This window comes from Hemiscyllium ocellatum, chromosome 10 (genome assembly GCF_020745735.1).
Source record: "Hemiscyllium ocellatum isolate sHemOce1 chromosome 10, sHemOce1.pat.X.cur, whole genome shotgun sequence".
Lineage (NCBI taxonomy): Eukaryota > Metazoa > Chordata > Chondrichthyes > Orectolobiformes > Hemiscylliidae > Hemiscyllium > Hemiscyllium ocellatum.
Window position 1 is genome coordinate 107565294 of NC_083410.1, and position 18216 is coordinate 107583509.

Sequence of the window (18216 nt, forward strand, 5' to 3'; positions counted from 1 at the left end):
GACAGAAGGATGGAGTGGATAGATGGGAAGGAAGATGGACAGGTCAACAAGGCAGTGCCGAGTTAGGAGGTTAGGACTGGGATAAGGTGGTGGGGAGGAGAAATGAGGAAACTGGTGAAACCCACATTGATGCCATGTGGATGGAGGGTCCCAAGGTGGAAGATGAGGCATTCTTCCTCCAGGTGTCTGGTAGTTAACTGAGGACTGCAAATGCTGGAGATCAGAGTCAAAGAGTGTGGTGCTGGAAAAGCACAGCTGGTCAGGCAGCATCCGAGGCTGAGGTGGGATTAAGACTGGTAGGGATGGAGCTGGAGACTGTGATAGTGTGTAGGGAGTAGCTGGGTTTGCTTTAGAGGCTATCTGCATGTTTAGGTGAGATGTTCCTGAGGACATTTGTTCCAATTAATATTGGTATCGGAAAATGTTGGCGATCAGAGTGTAATTGGGCCGTAGGAGCAGCTTTTATGGAAGAGGAGAGGTGTTTGTGGGCTAGGTGAGGGATGAACATGAATGAGGTTGATTTTTTTTGTGGGGTGCACTTGCAGAGGGCATGTGTATATGTGGATTGTTAGATTATTTACAGTGTGGAAACAGGCCCCTCAGCCCAACAAGTCCTGACCCGCCACCCACCCAGACCCTTACATTTACCCCTTTACCTAACACTACGGGCAATTTAGCATGGCCAATTCACCATAACCTGCACATCTTTGGACTGTGGGAGGAAACTGGAGCGCCCGGAGGAAACCCACACAGACACGGGGAGAATGTGCAAACTCCACACAGTCAGTCGCCTGAGGCTGGAATTGAACCCGGGTCTCTGGCACTGTGAGGCAGCAGTGCTAACCACCGTGCCGCCCCATAGTTGCGTATTCAGTAACAAGAAACTTGGATAGATGTATATGTCCTGGGATTTTGTAATGTCTGGGGGATGGGGGAGGGTGCCGGTAAATGAATGTGTAAAGACACCTCCGCCCGCCCGCCCCCCCACCCCACTCCCCCCATTCTGAGTCCATCTAAAGCACAACATAGCGGCTCATTACCGCCCTCTCAAGGACAATTAAGGATGGGCAATAAGTGCTGGTGCAGCCTGTGGATGCCTAAGTCCCATGAATGAATGACTGAACTAAAAGGGGAGGTGTGTGGTGGCTGGGAACACCTGATTATGTCATGGAGAGTATGAACGAACGTGAGCATGTGACAGGGTTAAAGAAGTGAGCGACAGAGTGTCTGGGGCGGTAGAGACGTATGATGGGCAAGTTGATTGATTGACCTTCGACCCTGATGAGGTTAAAAATCAGACAACACCAGGTTATAGTCCAACAGGTTTAATTGGAAACTCACGAGCTTTCGGAGTGCCGCTCCTTCATCCACCTGATTGGAGAGATGTGAACACAGTCAGAGATAGAGACAGAAGAGGAAAGCCAGCAGCAGGCAGTGATCAGAGTGGAAACAGGGAGAGACAAAGGCAGAAAGCAGAGGGATCAAAGGTAGCATTGGGGGGGGGGGTAGAGATAACATGAGGGAAGGAGACAGCAAGATTGAAGGAATGAGAGAGATTAAGGGATGGGGGAGAGGGTGAGGGGAAGAATGTGAGGGGGAGAAAGATGGAGATGGGGGAGAGTGTGTTAGGGAGGGAGAGTGTGAGGGAGGGAGAGCGTAAGAGAGGGAGAGTTGAGAGGAGAGCATGAGGGGGGAGAATGTGGAGGGACAGTGTGTGAGGGAGAGTGGGAGAATGTGAGGGGGAGAGTGGAAAGGAAGAGTGTGAGGGGAGAGAATGTGAGGGGGAGCGTGTGAGGGAGAAGAGTGTGAGGGGAGAATGTGAGGGGGTGTGAGGGAGAAGAGTGTGAGGGGGAGAGTGTGTGGGGGAGACTGTGAGGGGGTGTGAGGGAGAAGAGTGTGAGGGGGAGAGTGTGAGGGGGAGAGTGTGAGGGGGTGTGATGGAGAAGAGTGTGGGGGGAGAGTGTGAGGGGGAGAATGTGTGGGGGAGAGTGTGAGGGGGTGTGAGGGAGAAGAGTGTGGGGGGAAGAGTGTGGGGGGAAGAGTGTGAGGGGGAGAGTGTGAGGGGAAGAGTGTGAGGGGAAGAGTGTGAGGGGAAGAGTGTGAGGGGGTGTGAGGGAGAAGAGTGTGAGGGGGAGAGTGTGAGGGGGAGAGTGTGAAGGGGTGTGAGGGAGAAGAGTTGAGGGGAGAGTGAGGGAGAAGAGTTGAGGGGGAGAATGTGAGGGGAAAGTGAGGGAGAAGAGTTGAGGGGGAGAGTGTGAGGGGGAGAGTGTGAGGAGAGAGTGAGGGGGAGAGTGAGGGAGTAGAGTGTGAGGGGGAAGAGTGTGAGAGGGAAAAGTGCGAGGGGAGAGTGTGAGGGGGAGAATGTGTGGGGGGAGAATGTGTGGGGGAGAATGTGTGGGGGGAGTGGGGGGAATGGAGGGGGAGAATGTGTGGGGGGAGGGGGAGAATGTGTGGGGGGAGTGGGGGAATGGAGGGGGAGAATGTGTGGGGGGAGTGGGGGGAATGGAGGGGGAGAATGTGTGGGGGGAGTGGGGGGAATGGAGGGGGAGAATGTGTGGGGGGAGTGGGGGGAATGGAGGGGGAGAATGTGTGGGGGGAATGGAGGGGGAGTGTGTGGGGGGAGTGGAGGAGGAGTGTGTGGGGGGAGAGTGTGAGGCAGGAGACTGTGAGGGAGGAGAGTGTGAGGGGGGAGAGTGTAAGGGAGAAAAGTGTAAGGGGGAGAAAAGTGTAAGGGGGAGAGCATGAGGGGGTGAGAGTGGAGGGGGTGAGAGTGAGGGGGAGAATGTGGGGGGCGGGTGGAGGGGGAGAACGTGAGGGGAGAGTGTGAGGGAGAGGAGGATGGAGGGAGGGAGAGGGAGATTGCGAGGGGGATTGAGGGACGGGTTGGGAGAGTGAGTGAGTGAGTGAGGGGGATGTGCACATGGGGGGGGGGGGGGGGGTAGAGAGGGGCAGGAGGAGGCGGGAGTCCAGAGAAATGTGTCTGTGACCAGAGGGAGGGGAGGGGAGGGGGCAGTGAGGGAGGGGTGAGGGGAGTGAGGGAGGGGTGAGGGCAGTGAGGGAGCTGCAGCAGCAGGAGCTGGGAGCTGCTCTGACACACACAGGGACAGGGACAGAGACAGAGACAGAGGGACAGGGGGAGCCCTGTCCATGCAGTGGGACCATGACCCTGAGCCGCCCGCTGCATTTGGATAGTGCCCAGGCGGATGATTGAGCTGAGTGTGTGTCTGCAGCCTCTCCCTGTCGCCTGGCCACAGGCTGCAGCTTTGCCCCCGGGTTGTTGCAGTTATTATTATTATTATTATTATTATTTTCCCTGTTGTTGTGGGTAAAGTTTGCGAAGTGGAGCCGGGAGTGGTTGCCGAGCCCCCGAGCCCGGCTCAGCCCGACAGCAGCTGCCCCGGGGCGGCGGACACTCGCGGCCGCTTCCCTGGCGCTGGGCGGCGGCTCCGCACCATGGCTCGGCTCGCTGCAGAACTGCTGCTCCTGCTCGGGCTCCTCATCCTCACCATCCACATCACCGTGATCAGGAGCATCCCCCTGGCTCAGGAGGCAGACAACAGCAGCACCCAGGTAGGTCACCCAGCTAGCCTCACCCCCCCCGGGGGGTGGGGGTGGAGAGGGAGACACAGACACAGACAGAGAGAGAGACAGAACAAGGCTCTGGGGGAGAGGGAGAAGGGTAAGGGGGGGGGGGGGGGGGGAGAGGAAAGAGAGGAGTGTGGGGGAGGAAGAGGGTGAGAGGAGGAGGAGGAGGGGAGTGAGGGAGGGGAGGGGGAGTGAGGGAGGGGAGGGGGAGTGAGGGAGGAAGAGGGTGAGAGGAGGAGGAGGAGGGGAGTGAGGGAGGGGAGGGGGAGTGAGGGAGGGGAGGGGGAGTGAGGGAGGGGAGGGGGAGTGAGGGAGGAAGAGGGTGAGAGGAGGAGGAGGAGGGGAGTGAGGGAGGGGAGGGGGAGTGAGGGAGGGGAGGGGGAGGCAAGAGGTAGAAGGGGGCAGGGGAGGGGGAGTGGGGAGAGGAGGAGAGGGAGTATGGAGGAGGGGGATGGGGAGGGGAGGGGGAGGGAAGGGAAGGGGGAAAGGGGAGAGGGATGGGGGAGAGGGGAATGAGGCAAGGATAGGGTGGGGGAGGGAGAGGGGAAGGGTAGGGGAGAGGGTGAGGGAGAATGGGGGTAGGCAGAGAGGGGGAGGGTGCAGTAGAGGGGTAATGTGGGAGAAAAGGGTGGGTTGTGGGCGACTGGATGGAGGAGTCAAGGGGGAAGGAGGGGTAGACGGGAAGAGGGAGAGGGAGGTGTAGAGGGGAGGGGGAGTGAGGGATGGGAAGGGAGCGAAGGAGGGAGTGGGGGAGAGAGGGAGGAGTGGGGGAGAGTGGTAGAGGGAGAGGGGGAGAGAGGGAGCAGGAGAGTGGGCAAGGACAGAGGGAGGGGGAGGGGGAGAGGTAGAGGGGGAAAGGAGGAGAGAGAGAGGAAGAAGTAGGGGGGAGTGTGAGACGGAGAGACAGATAAACAACGGAAAGGCAGTGAAGTCCGAATGAGAAAGATGGGAAGTGAAAGAGATGCAGACAGATAATGTGTGAGAGAGAGTGTGAGAGACAGAGAGGTAACGAGAGTGATAGAAGGAGAGAGGTAGTAAAAGATATGATGAAAGATGGGCCAAGAAATACGTCTAGACAGAAAGATAGACTGTGGGACCGTGCGTCAGACCCACGATCTGATAGGCATCAGAGAGGACGTGATTGAGTGAAATAAACAGTGAGAGAGACTGGGAGATCGAGAAATAGAGAGAATGAGAGAGAGGTATTGTGTGAGAGGGAAAGAGCTATGTATGGAGACAGTGAGAATGTGACAGTCAGAAACAGACAAAATAATCAGGATAGCGAAGAAATGTGAAGACTCGTTGAGAGAAATGTACTGATTAAATCTGTCGGTGTTTTAAAATACATTATCACAATTGTTTATTTCCATTTGTTGCAATTAATCCCACTGTTCCTTAAATCGAATGAGTTCAGAAGAAATGAGGTTGGAAAGTGGCTCTCGTGTGATCAGCTCTTGTAAATAGTAGAGCAAGAGTGATTTAACTGTCTTTTCTGACAATGTTTAATGATCAGCATTATAGGGCAATATGTTTGTTTTGCAATGAGTTCCATTCATGGTTTCTGTGCCTGTAATTCAGTGTGCTGGATTTTAAATGCTCTTCAGAGAAGATGCTCTCTGGAGACACACTAGTCTCATACCTCCCATTTTCACAAGACAATTGCCAAAGTCAGGATTCCCAGAGCTTCTCCCAGGAGGATAGTGAGTGAGGAATGGATGCTGACTTGTTCTGAATGGGTCATTCCAAATGCAGAGTTTGTCAGCACTGAACTGTAGCAGGAACTTGCTGGCTAGACATAGTGAGCCCAGTGAAAGTGAGGACTGCAGATGCTGGAGATCAGAGTCTAGATTAGAGTGGTGCTGGAAAAGCGCAGCAGGTCAGGCAGCATCCAAGGGGCAGGAAAATCAATGTTACAGGCAAAAGCTCTTCATCAGGATTTTCCTGCTCCTCGGATGCTGCCTGACCTGCTGTGCTTTTCCAGCACTACTGTAATTTAGGTAGTGAGCCCGGGGCCAATCCAGGACACAGTCTGGGTTTCAGAGACTGGTAAGGTTCTGAATTCTGCTGGGCACACATGTTTGGAAGGCTGGCACTGTGTTACAAGTGGCAACCTCATACTTCCGTTTATCAGCATCAGTCTTTGATGTCTCAGTAAGTAGTCTTTTTCCCATGGTAGGGCTGTCCAGAACTCGAGAACGTAGATTTAGGGTGAGAGGGGAAAGATTTAAAAGATTCCTAAGGGGCAACCTTTTCACGCAGAGGGTGGTACGTGTATGAAATGAGCTGCCAGAGGAAGTGGTGGAGGCTGGTACAATTGCAACATTTAAAAGGCATCTGGATGGGTATAAAATAGAAAGGGATATGGTCCAAGTGCTGGAAAGTGGAACTAGATTAGGTTAGGATATCTGGTTGGCGTGGACGAGTTGGACAGCTCTATGTGCAGACAGGTTAAGTTGATGTTTTATGTCTTTTTAAAGAAAACCAAAAGTTCAAAATAAACTCCTCCTCAGTAGGAAGACACCAACATCAGTAAATAAGATAAACTGATTGGGTGGCTCCAGGCTGTTCAGAAGTTCCTCTCTTCTCCTCTTCCCCTCAACACAGAAAAGTGGAGAGTCTCTCACATTCACTGATCCAACCTCCTCAGAGGCAGCTCTCTGTGTATTAGGGTGTCTGACACCCCTGTGCATTTTTTAAAATTCTTTTCCCCCCACACTGCCACCTAAGAGCAATAGTGCTTATTTTTCCTCCCACACCCATGTCGTGTGTGTGCAGGTGTCAGACACAGTGAAGTCGATGTTTTGTAAGAGGTCATTGCTAACTAGACACTAATCCATCTGAACGATGGCTGATTTGGGGTAGAACAGTGTGGTGTCTGGGACAGTTAGCCAGTCTGATCACTTTTGGACAATTAAAGTTACCGTTGCTGTCGGAAAAGGCTGGGAAGGCAGCAGACATGTGTGCCAGGGGTTGTTGTAACGTATGGTGCTTCAGAACAGCAGCTACCTGGTTTAGGAAGGAGCAGTTCCTTCTCAAAGTGTTTGGAATGGATGGTCTGTGGAGTAACTGAAAGACTGTTTTGACTAGGTTCTTCGACTCAGGTTTGAGGTTCACTTCATTGTTACGGTAAATGGCAGGGAGATCGAAAGTCAGGTTGGCTCTCTCCCAGCACTGACAGCAAGTGAACAGCCTCTACCCAGTCTGGGAGCAGGTAAACAGGATCTGCCCAGTCTGGGAGAGCTTGTGTGACCTCAAGTTGGCCAACAAAGTGGCCAGATCCTCCCAGATCCACACATCCTCCAGCTGGAAACCCTCTCCCTGGTGGCAGTATGATTGATTTCCAGGTTAGGTTGGATGCCAAGGCCGATAAGGTCATGGCGATGTAAAATGGGATTAGAATAGTGAGGTGATTGCTTTTGACAGTGCAGGCATGATGGGCTGACAGACCTTTGACTGTGATATAGACCCCCAATGACTTCACAACTGTATAACACATAATGTCCAAACACCTCCCCACTGGCTCTTCTGTACTGCTGAATTTGATGTCTTCCTTTTAGGTTGGTAGTCCCCATTCAAGCAGAAATCCTTATTCAAGCTTCTGACAATTGCTCTGAGCTCCTGGCCAGTATTTGACCTTCCTGCTTCTCCAGCCTGTACTTGTACCAAGTCCTGTTCATGCCCCCCTCCTCCCCCCCACTCACCAGCATTGTCTCACGACAGGGCAGCAAATCGATTTCAGAATTCTCACCCTTATCTTTAAATCCCCCCATCGTTTTGATCATCCCTCTCTCTATCATCTCCGTTAACATCTGTGATCTGCTGAAATCTCTGTCCTCCTCTGATTCTGAGCTTTTGCGTATCTTAAATGAATTCCCTTCAGATGGCTGGATCCTGAAACCCAAACTTTCCTCTCTAATCTTCTCCAACTCTCCACCACCCTTCCTTTGAAGATGCTCCTTAAAGTCTACCTCTCAGACCAAGTTTCTGACCAGTTCACTCCTACATTTAAGGCAGGATAGTGGAGTTGAGGATTGTCAGATCAGCCATGATTTAATTGAATGGGCTGAATGGCCTACTCCTGCTGTTTATGTCTTATGGTCTTGCCTGTTCCACTATTCCCCTCTATCTGGCTCAACGTTGCATTATTCTGTGAAAAACCTTGGGACATTTTGTTCCGTTTAGAGATCCTGTATAAATACAAGCTGTTGGTTAATGTACTAATGAAAGACTATAATGGGAGGCTATCGCTGGGTCAAAGGCCCGGAATTCCCGCCCTAGCAACACTGCGGATTTACCTACACCACAAGGTCTGCAGTGGTTCAAGGAGGCAGCTCCAAGGCTATTAAAAATGGACAATAACTACTGGCCGAGCCAGCGGCACCCACATCCCTTGAAATAATAAACAAAAATTCTCGCTCTAAACCTGAGATATGCAGCAGCAGTGGTCAGAACACAGACTCTGTATTGATCTACTGAGTTATCAGAAACGTGCTGTGCTGTTCAGACCAGGGAACTCCCAAGTTTAAGTCCTGATCGAGTGCAGAGTTAACCGTTCAGGGGTGGAATAGCTAAATTAGTCTCAGCGTTGTATTTATCGTGGGTAATACATTTAAAAGGCTCGCACTCTGTGACTGCAGTTTGCTGAGAGTAAGTGTGTGAACGTTGGTGACAGTTTAGAAGCGTGCTTCCCTACATGTTCAAAAGTCCAACTGACAGCTTCACAGATGAATGATGCTCACTTTTCCGAGGTGCAGTTATTACCTGTGGACTCATACCTCAATACAGGATTGGAAGGGTAAAAATAAGAAAAACTTCAGAGCGTAAATATCTGTGGAAATGTAACAGGACCTTTGGTGTAGCACGAATAAGTTCATCCGATGTTTTCCCTGTCCTTGGGATCTCCTGCCAAAATTCTTTGCATGTTATAGCATGAGTCGTAGTGTGTTAACCACTGAGTAACTGCTGGGAAGGAAATCAAAAGCATATCATTTCATGCAAAGTCTAACCATATTTTGCAAAAAGTGACTACACTCGTAGCAGGCAACACATTTACATCAGCATCACCAGCTTTCAGTTGCTGTTCGGAAATTGTTTGGCTGTTAAGTTAATCACTTATAATGTCATTAGAATTTATGAGATTTAAAACCTAAGGGAGAGTGTTGGTGTTGTATGCAGCAATGAAATGTGCTTTCTAATCTTCCACCTGCTTGTAACATTGTACTTCTGGTGTTTTATTGCTGAGTATGAAAGCTATAAAAATCCAAATTTTCATGAGAGATAGAGAGCAATATAACACACTCCTGTTACTGTGCTATGATTTACCATCACATTAGGAGCAAAGCCCATGCAAATGAATATTTGAAGCCACTGCACCATCTACAAGGCACAAGTCAGGAGTGTGATGGAATACTCCCCATTTGCCTGAACAGGGGCAACTCCAACAACACTCACGAAGCTCGACACCATCTAGGACAAAGCAGCCCCCGCTTGATTGGCACCACACCCTCAAGCATCCACTCCCTCCACCACTGATGCTCAGTAGCAGCAGTGTGCACTACCTACAAGATGCACTGTAGGAATGCACCAAAGACCCTCAGACAGCACCCTCCAAACCCACGACCACTTCCATCTTGGAGGAAAAGGGCAGCAGATACTTGGGAACACCACCCCCTGAACATTCCCCTCCAAGCCACTCACCATCCTGACTTAGAAATATATCGCCGTTCCTTCAGTGTCACTGGGTCAGGATCTTGAAAATCCCCCCCCCAAGGGTATTATGGGTCGGCTTACAGCACACGGACTGCAGCGATTCAAGGAGGCAGCTCACCCCCACCTTCTCAGGGGGCAACTAGGGATGGGTAATAAATACTGGACCCAGCCAGTAATGCCCTGATTCAACAAGTAAACACAAAATAATGGACAAAAGTTCAGTCATAAAAACTTAGAACATAGAACAATACAGCGCAGAACAGGCCCTTCGGCCCTCGATGTTGCGCCGACCTGTGAACTACTCTCAGCTCATCCCCCTATACTATCCCAAAATCATCCATGTGCTTATCTAAGGAATGTTTAAATCTCCCTAATGTGGCTGAGTTGACTACATTAGCAGGTAGAGCATTCCACGCCCTTACCACTCTCTAACTACGTGGTGAACAGACCTGCTCACCTTGCAAGGGTAAAGCAGAGAATTAAATGGTTTTTCTTGCAAAGGCTGATTTTTTTTGGGTGAGGGGGTTGCAACTTCAGAGCAGTTTCAACAACAACAACATATATTTACATGGCACCCTGAAGTTAATGGATTGTCCCAAAGTAGTGCACAGGAGAATTATAAAATGAAATATGACACTGAGCCACATAGGGCTTGGTTCAAAGAAGTAATTTTTAAACAGTGTGTTAGAGGGGGAGAGATGGGTAGGGAGTGAAATAGGAATGTATTGCAAAGGTTGGGTCTAGGTAACTGAAACCAAGAGCATTAATGGTGAAGCAATTAGCACAGGTAGCCAGAATTATTTGTGTAGTTATCATAGAGGGTTGTAACATCTGAAGGAGATTCCCAGATTCAGGCAGGGGTACAAAGACCTTGGAGGGATATGCACTGTGGAGTTTGGGTTCTCAGCAATGGACATTTCCCAGGCCCATGGCGACCTGGACCAAAATCAGTTGGAGTGAGGCTGAGGTTGGGACTCTGATTTGTTCCCACCTCCCAGAAATCCTCTGGATGAGAGTCGATGCCAACCTCAATTAGACACCAGCCCTGGCCAATAAAGAGCAATGAAGGTGGGGAGGGATCTGTTTCAGTCATCCCAGAGTCAGGTTGAACTCTGACTGAGCCCGACAGCTCCATGTTGGACTATCTCCTGGCAACAAGACGGGCCAATCAGATCCGAAGGCTCCGTGCTCCAGTGAGGAGCCTGACATGGCCAGTTGCAGCTTCAGGAGTTTACAATCCAAGACCAAGACACACAAATAGAAAGCGGGACAGAACACCAATGCTTCACCGGACTCCCGCTGGTGATGCTACCTAGCGTGGTGACGAAACATCTGAAAACAAACCTTTCAGCTCAGCGAGCAAACTTAGAACCTGAGCTTCAAGAATTTCAGATGAGCGTTTAACCCTTACCCCAATTACATTACCAGCTTTCCCTCATTACTTTTGGAATTTTAGTCATGTTTCCGAAGGTGCTTCCATTTTGAGCTCCTCTTATGATTGCCTTTCTGCCTGACTGGTGCCCTGCTCTCCCAGCCCTGGGCCCCTCTGTGTCCCCCTCACTTAGGAACCCACCCACTGTCCTTAATTAGACACTGACGCAGTCAGGAAGGCAGTCACTTCCCAGGAGGTCACATGCCAGAGAGTCCAAGACAGCTCCTCGTAGTTTTGGGATCGGGAAATGCCTGAGTAGAATCCACCAGCAGAAAATGGGAACGGGAATCGGGAAATAAACTCTCCGCTGGTTGGAGACATAAAGGAAGATGGTTGTGATTGTTGGAGGTCAGTCATCTTAGCTCCAGGACATCTCCACAGTAGTTCCTCAGTGTTGATGCTTTTCTTTATTAAGCAGCCTGCCCAGATTTCTCTTGTAAAACCTCTGGTGAGACTTAAACCTGCCTTAGAGATAGGGACACTACCACTGCATCAGAAGCACCCTTCCTCAGAGTAGTGTCCTAGGCCCAACCATCTTCAACTGCTTCATCAGTGATCCTCCCTCTGTTAGATGGTCAGAAATTGGGATGGTTGCTGATGATTGCAGAATGTTCTGCACCATTCGCATTGAGATACTGGCGCAGTCCTTGTTCAAATGATCTGGACAATATCCAGGTTTGGGCTCATAAGTGGCAACAAATATTTGTGCCACAAAGTGCCAATCAATGACCATCTCCAACAATCAAATCATTGGCATTGCCCTCACCGAAACCCCCATTATTGACCAGGGAGTTAGGATTGATCAGAAACTGAACTGGATAGCCATATAAATACTGCACGTCCCAGGCTTGGAATTCTGCAGCATGTGACTTGCCTCCTAACTCCCCAAAGTCTGTCCATCATCTACAAGTCGGGAATGTGAAGAAATACTCCCCACTTGCCTGGATGAGTGCAGCTCCAACGACTCACACAAAGCTCAAACACCATTCAAGATAAAGCAACCTGGTTGATTGGCACCACACTCAGCGTTCATTCTCTCTGCCACTAACCCTCAGTAGCAGCAGTGTGTACCATCTACAGGATGCACCAAAGTAAATCACCAAGATTTTTTCGACAGCACCTTTCAAACCTCTGACCTCGACAAGCTGGAAGGATGAGAATAACAACAACGTTCCCGCATTCTACCTGAGCCGCTCACTATCCCAACGGGAAACATCCCTTCACCGTCGCTGAGTCAAAATCCTGGAATTCTCTTCCGTACAACATTGTGTGAGTCTACCTCTCCCCAGGGGACTACCACAGATCAAGAAGGTGACTCACCATCCCACCTCGAGGGCTGAGTAAATGTCATTCCCGTTGTAATGTGGATCAGTTGAAAACTCCAACCTTGATGGCTTTGAGTTATCACAAGGATTTTCTGCAATTTTGACCCAAAGCTCACACGTCATTTGTTTATGGAGCATATTTGAAGCAGAGGCATTATTTAAGGTGAATGGAGATGAAGCTGATTCTGCTCAATAGAGCTACAGTCTCCTGCCTGGCTGAAATATTGACATTTGCAGAATGGGAATCTGAACGGACTCTGATGTGGAGCTGATGCTTAGTCACAGCAATATTGTGGAGGTGAGCAAATGTCAGCTGGGGCTTACTGAGGAGCACTCTTGCCTTTCTGTTAAAAGACTGTTAGTTGAGGTCCTGTCTCAGGGACTCAAACACAAAGTCTGCATTATACCTTAGTGCAATGGAAGTGTCACTTTCCAGCTTAAATATTAAATGGAGTTCCACCATCTGTCCCAGGGGCATTGTCTCCCGTGGTGCTGGCCAGTATTTGTCTGTACAGCCACACCAATTTGAAACAAAATACAATGTAGATGTTGTTGTTACTGCTGCTTTCTTATAACAAGTTATTTGTCATACTCCCTACTTTAGAAATATTAATTGTGTTTGAAAATATAGTCTTAGAGATGTACAGCACAGAAACAGACCAATTTGTCCATGCTGACCAAATATCCTTTCTAGTCCTGTTGGCCCATATCCTTCTAAACCCTTCCTGTTCATTTAAATGTTGCAATTGTACCAGCCTCCACCACTTCCTCTGGCAGCTCATTCCACACACATACCACCCTCTGTGTGAAAAAGTTGCCCTTAGGTCCCTTTTAAATCTTTCCCCTAACACAAAGCTAGTCCTTTGTATTTCTGGAAGTTGTTCCTTGACTCAAGGATACTCTGTCCTTGATTTCTTTTCAGAGGGGTAATAAACCAGGGCGGGCTCCGAACAGACTGGATTTTGTTTATATGTAAGCAGATGAGACTTCAGGCCAAAGTGGTCATGTTTTAGAAGTGACCTGTATAATGGAAGGGGCATGGCCAGCTCTCCAGCAGAACTGACAAGTTAAACACGGAGCTTTGTGGAAACTCTTTGTCTCTCTCTCTCTCTTTCTGCCTTTCAACTTAAACCTGTAAGCAGGTGTTCCATTTATACTGGTTTTTAAAGGGAATTTGCTTATTAGGACTGTTGTGTTTATTCAGAACAGCATAATTAAGTCTAGTTTGGGTAGGCTGAGTTCTGTAGGGGTTCTTTATTCTGTTCTTTATGTTTCATTGTATAATTTTGTGAATAATGTTTTGTCTGTTTTAAAATCTAGTAGTCAACCTAGCTATCTTACTCTGGATAATTTTCACTGTACACTTACCGAAACAAATTGCAAAGTTATGGTCTGGGACCGCCTGCTCAAGAATGTTTTGAGTGGCCTGGCCTAGTCCATAATACCCCTCTCACCTTAAACCTATGCCCTCTAGTTCTGGACTCCCACCAGCCCAGGGAAAAGACCTTGGCTGTTCACCCTATCCATGCCCCTCATGATTTTATAAACCTCTCCGTGAACTACTCAAGGCTTCAGGATATTTTGAGTTTGTGAAAGTTGGTTTATAAATACAAATTATTTTGACCAAAAGTTCGTTCACTCCCAGCTATTCTCACCCATTGTATTTTATTTCTGTATTTTACGTTGAAATTGTGTGGAAAACTGTAATGCAGCAGCTGAGGTAGCATTTTCATCCTTCCTGAATGCGCTTTCACTTTTCACCCTGAAACTCTTTCTCTTTGTCCTTTGCTGCTCTTAGGTGCAGATGCAGCAAGAAGTTAGAAAGGGAGTCCAGGTTGTTCTGCTATAACGCAACAGTTGTATTCCTCTGTAACCACGCGCTGTAGAAAATAGCGCAGGAGAATATTGATCTGTAGAAAATCACACAGGAGATAATCGAACTGTGGAAAATCGTGCAAGAGGAAATCGCGCAGGAAGAAATCGTGCTGTGGAAAATCGCGCAGGACAAAATTGCACTGTGGAAAATCGAACAGGAGGAAATCGTGTTGTGGAAAATCATGCAGCAGGAAATCGTGCTATGGAAAATCGCACTGTGGAAAATCATGCTATGGAAAATTGTGCAGGAGGAAATAGCACCGTGGAAAATTGCGTAGGAGGAAATCATGCAGGAGGAAATTGTGTCGGAGAAAACCGCGCAGGAGAAAATCATGCTGTAGAAATCGCGCAGGAGAAAATCACACAGTAGAAAACTGCAAAGTAGGAAATCGCGCAGGAGAAAATGGCGCTGTGGAAAATGACGCAGGAGAAAATGGCGCTGTGGAAAATCCTGCAGGAGAAATCGCGCTGTGGTAAATGGCGCAGGAGAAAATTGCACTGTGGGAAATCGCGCAGGAGAAAATCACACAGTGAAAAACTGCACAGTAGGAAATCGCTCAGGAGGAAATGGCGCTGTGGAAAATCGCACAGGGGAAAATGACGCAGGAGAAAATGGTGCTGTGGAAAATCTTGCAGGAGAAATCACGCTGTGGAAAGTGGTGCAGGAGAAAATTGTGCTGTAGGAAATTGACCTGAACAAAATCGCGCTGGGGGGATTTGCGCTGGGGAAAATCACGCTGCAGGGAATTGTGCAAGAGGAAATGGCGCTGTACAAAATCGAGCAGGAGGAATTTGCGCAGGGGAATATTGCACTGTAAGATATTGGGCAGGTGAAAATTGCACAGAAGGAAATTTGCAATGGAGGAAATTGTGCTGCAGAAAATCACACAGGGGAACATCATGCAGTAGGAAATGGCACAGTGGAAAATCACGCAGTAAAAAAATCATGCAATAGTAAATCGGGCAGGAGAAAATCGCACCGTACAAAATCATGCATGTGAAAATCAAACTGTACAAAATCGTGCAGGAGGAAATTGCGCAGGAGGACATCGTGCTGTGGAAAATTGCTCCACCCATTCAGTAGAAAGTTCATGTTATCCAAACAATGTCCACAATTCGACAATTGTGTTTAGATTAGATTACTTACAGTGTGGAAACAGGCCCTTCGGCCCAACAAGTCCACACCGCCCCGCCGAAGCGCAACCCACCCGTACCCCTACATTTACCCTTTACCTAACACTACGGGCAATTTAGCATGGCCAATTCACCTGGCCCGCACATCTTTGGACTGTGGGAGGAAACCGGAGCACCCGGAGGAAACCCACGCAGACACGGGGAGAACGTGAAAACTCCACACAGTCAGTTACCTGAGTCGGGAATTGAACCCGGGTCTCTGGCGCTGTGAGGCAGCAGTGCTAACCACTGTGCCACCGTGCCGCCCGATTTATAGCCAATTCGCGCTGACAAAACGCGCGGTATACAAGAACAACCTGTACAAATGTTGTTTAGTTGCAAGGGGGTAAGGAAGATAAGACTAGGAGAATGTGAGGGCTGCAGTTGCTGGAGATCAGAGTCGAAGAGTGCGATGCTGGAAAAGCACAGCAGGTCAGGCAACATCTGAGGAGCAGGAGAGTTGATGTTCCGGGCATAAGCCCTTCATCAGGAAGAGTTCCTGATCTCCTTATTTCATAAATGCATGGCCAACAGTTCAGAGAAGGCTCATTTGATTCATTCCTGGGGCGGGAGTGGTTGGAGAGTTATTTATTGAGGAGAGATTTACCTTGTATCCATTGGAGTTCCAAAGGACAGAAGCGATTTTATTTGCACATGTATGAGATAGTGAGGGGGACTTGATAGGATAACTATCCAGAAGATGCTTCCTTTTGTGATCGAGCCAAGAATGAAGACGTGCAACAAAGTTTGGGTTGGTTAAATGGGAGGGCCGTTTGTTCAAGTCTCTGCCATTACTGCTTCCGCATGAGCCCTGATATTGGTGATCTCATAGGTGCTCCATTTACTTGTTTGTAGGTTTTGTTAATGAAGGTGAAGTGGGAGGTGAGGCACAGGTCCACGAGCTCGAGGATGTTGTCTTTGCTGATAAAGTTGGTGCTGTCCGATGTTTGTGATCCTGGTTTTCCTAGTAGTGATGCTAGTGTTTCTTTGGCCAGGTCGATGTTAATTGATGTGAAAAGGGCTGAAACATCCATGGAGACCATTATTTCATCCTCTTCTATCTTGGTGTCTTTGATGATGTTCGGGAATTCTTGGGTGGAGTGAATGGTGTGGTGTGAAACTTCAGTTAGGTGTTTTAGTCCTTGGCTGGGACAACACACATATCCCAGGATAGGTGGAACAAAGACACGCACCAGTTTTTTTTTAGATTACTTGCAGTGTGGAAACAGGCCCTTCAGCCCAAAAAGTCCACACTGACCTGCCGAAGCGCAACCCACCCAGACCCATTCCCCTATATTTACCCCTTCACCTAACACTACGGGCAATTTAGCATGGCCAATTCACCTAACCTGCACATTTTCGGATTGTGAGAGGAAACCGGAGCACCCGGAGGAAACCCACGCTGGCAGGGGGAGAATGTGCAAACTCCACACAGAGAGTCGCCTGAGGCGGGAATTTAACCCGGGTCTCTGGCGCTATGAGGCAGTGGTGCTAACCACTGTACCACTGTGCCGCCCAAAGGCATGGCATTCCTACCAGAACTCCATCAATAAACGCATCGACTTCGACTCTATCTATCTTCCCTGGAAAAAAGCAACTGGAAATGACATCACCCACCTTAAGAAACCAAGACCTATAAATAGAGAGATGGGACATACCACCAGCGTTTCACCGGAGATTCTCACTGATGATGTTACCGAGTCATGGTGACGAAACATCTGAAAACAAACCTTCCAGCTCAGCGAGCTAACTTACATTCAAAGTAATTTATGGGCTGGGTACAGATATTATCAGCACCTCAGAATCAAAGTTTCAGCAGTAGCTTCCAGTGTGTTTTTCCTGGATCTATTTATCTCCCAGTGACCTGTTGCAGAGTATGTACATTGCACATGTACATTGGAAGCTATTCAGATCAATGCAAAATACTGCAGTTGCTAGAGATCTGAAAAAAACCCAGAAATTGCTGGAGAAACTCAGCAGGTCTGGCAGCATCTGCGGAGCGAGGAACAGTTAGTGTTTGAGTCCAGTGACCCTTCTGCTGAGCTCTTCAAAGTGACATCCTGATTTTAAAAAATCAGTACATAAACTATTTTGTCAGAGTTTCTCAGAGGGCAGCAACACGTGGTGTCAATCATGGCGTAGTTGGATAAAGAAGGGTCACACCGGTCCAGGCACGTTAACTCTGTTCTTCTCCTTTTACAGACATTGCCAGACCTGCTGAGTTTCTCTAGCGCTTACAATCTTTATTACATTGAGAGCTATGTTGTTGATGATGTGATGATCTCCTAGTGTGAGATTACAGAGTGGAGTGGGTTGAGGATCTCATGATTACCATTAACATATCATTGTAGGTAAATATCGAAAAGTGTGGCACTGGAAAAGCACAGCAGGTCAGGCAGCATCCAAGGACCAGGAGAGTCAACGTTTCAGGCATAAACCCTTCATCAAAGGCCTGAAAGGTTGAATCTCCTGCTCCTCGGATGCTACCTGACCCACTGTGCTTTTCCAGCACACTGCCTCTCCAGCATCTGCAGTCCTCACCTTCTCCTGTTTTGGGTAAGTCACAAGTTATCTTTAATTTGGCAACTTATTAAGTAATCTCAGACAGAGTCAAGTAATTTAAACTTCATTGCATGTAGCAACCAAAATAAGAGCCCTCAAGTTAGCAACTTCAATAAAGCAACTCAACCTGGCTGTTATCCAATTAATGGTGGAATCTGGGCATGATTCCAGCCAACAGTGTCTGTCCCTGGAAATGACCAGTGTTCAATCCTTGGGCAATGTTGTTTTTCAAAGTTCTGCTATTGAATTGAAATTGGATTCTTGTACAATTTTCTCTCTTTCAAGTTTGTGATGTGATGCTACTGTTAATTCAAGATTCTTTTACCCCCAACATGGATGTCGTTTCTGGGAGATCTTAAATTTGTAGCTCGCTTTGTTCTCAGAAGGAGCTCCCCTTTTCCTGGTTACATTCAGGATCAGCCGTCTGTTCAGCTTTTCCTGCAATAAACCACTTTACTTCAGGATGTTCCTTCTCCAAGCAGTCTTCAGATTATCAAGTAGTGTTTACCTCCTGTCTCCCAGGAAACAGGTGCTCCTTCCCACAGGTGGTTAGCT

The 18216-nt window shown here is 48.5% G+C and overlaps 1 protein-coding gene across 1 annotated transcript in view; it reads left to right on the forward strand.

Moving 5' to 3' along the window:
* The first annotated feature begins 3221 nt into the window (after window positions 1-3221).
* ism1 (isthmin 1) overlaps window positions 3222-18216 on the forward strand; it is a 90904-nt gene continuing 75909 nt past the window's right edge. The window contains exon 1 of the mRNA XM_060831847.1: window positions 3222-3570. Coding sequence (XP_060687830.1) covers window positions 3454-3570 — 117 coding nt within the window. The 5' untranslated portion in view covers window positions 3222-3453. The remainder of the gene's footprint in view (window positions 3571-18216) is intronic.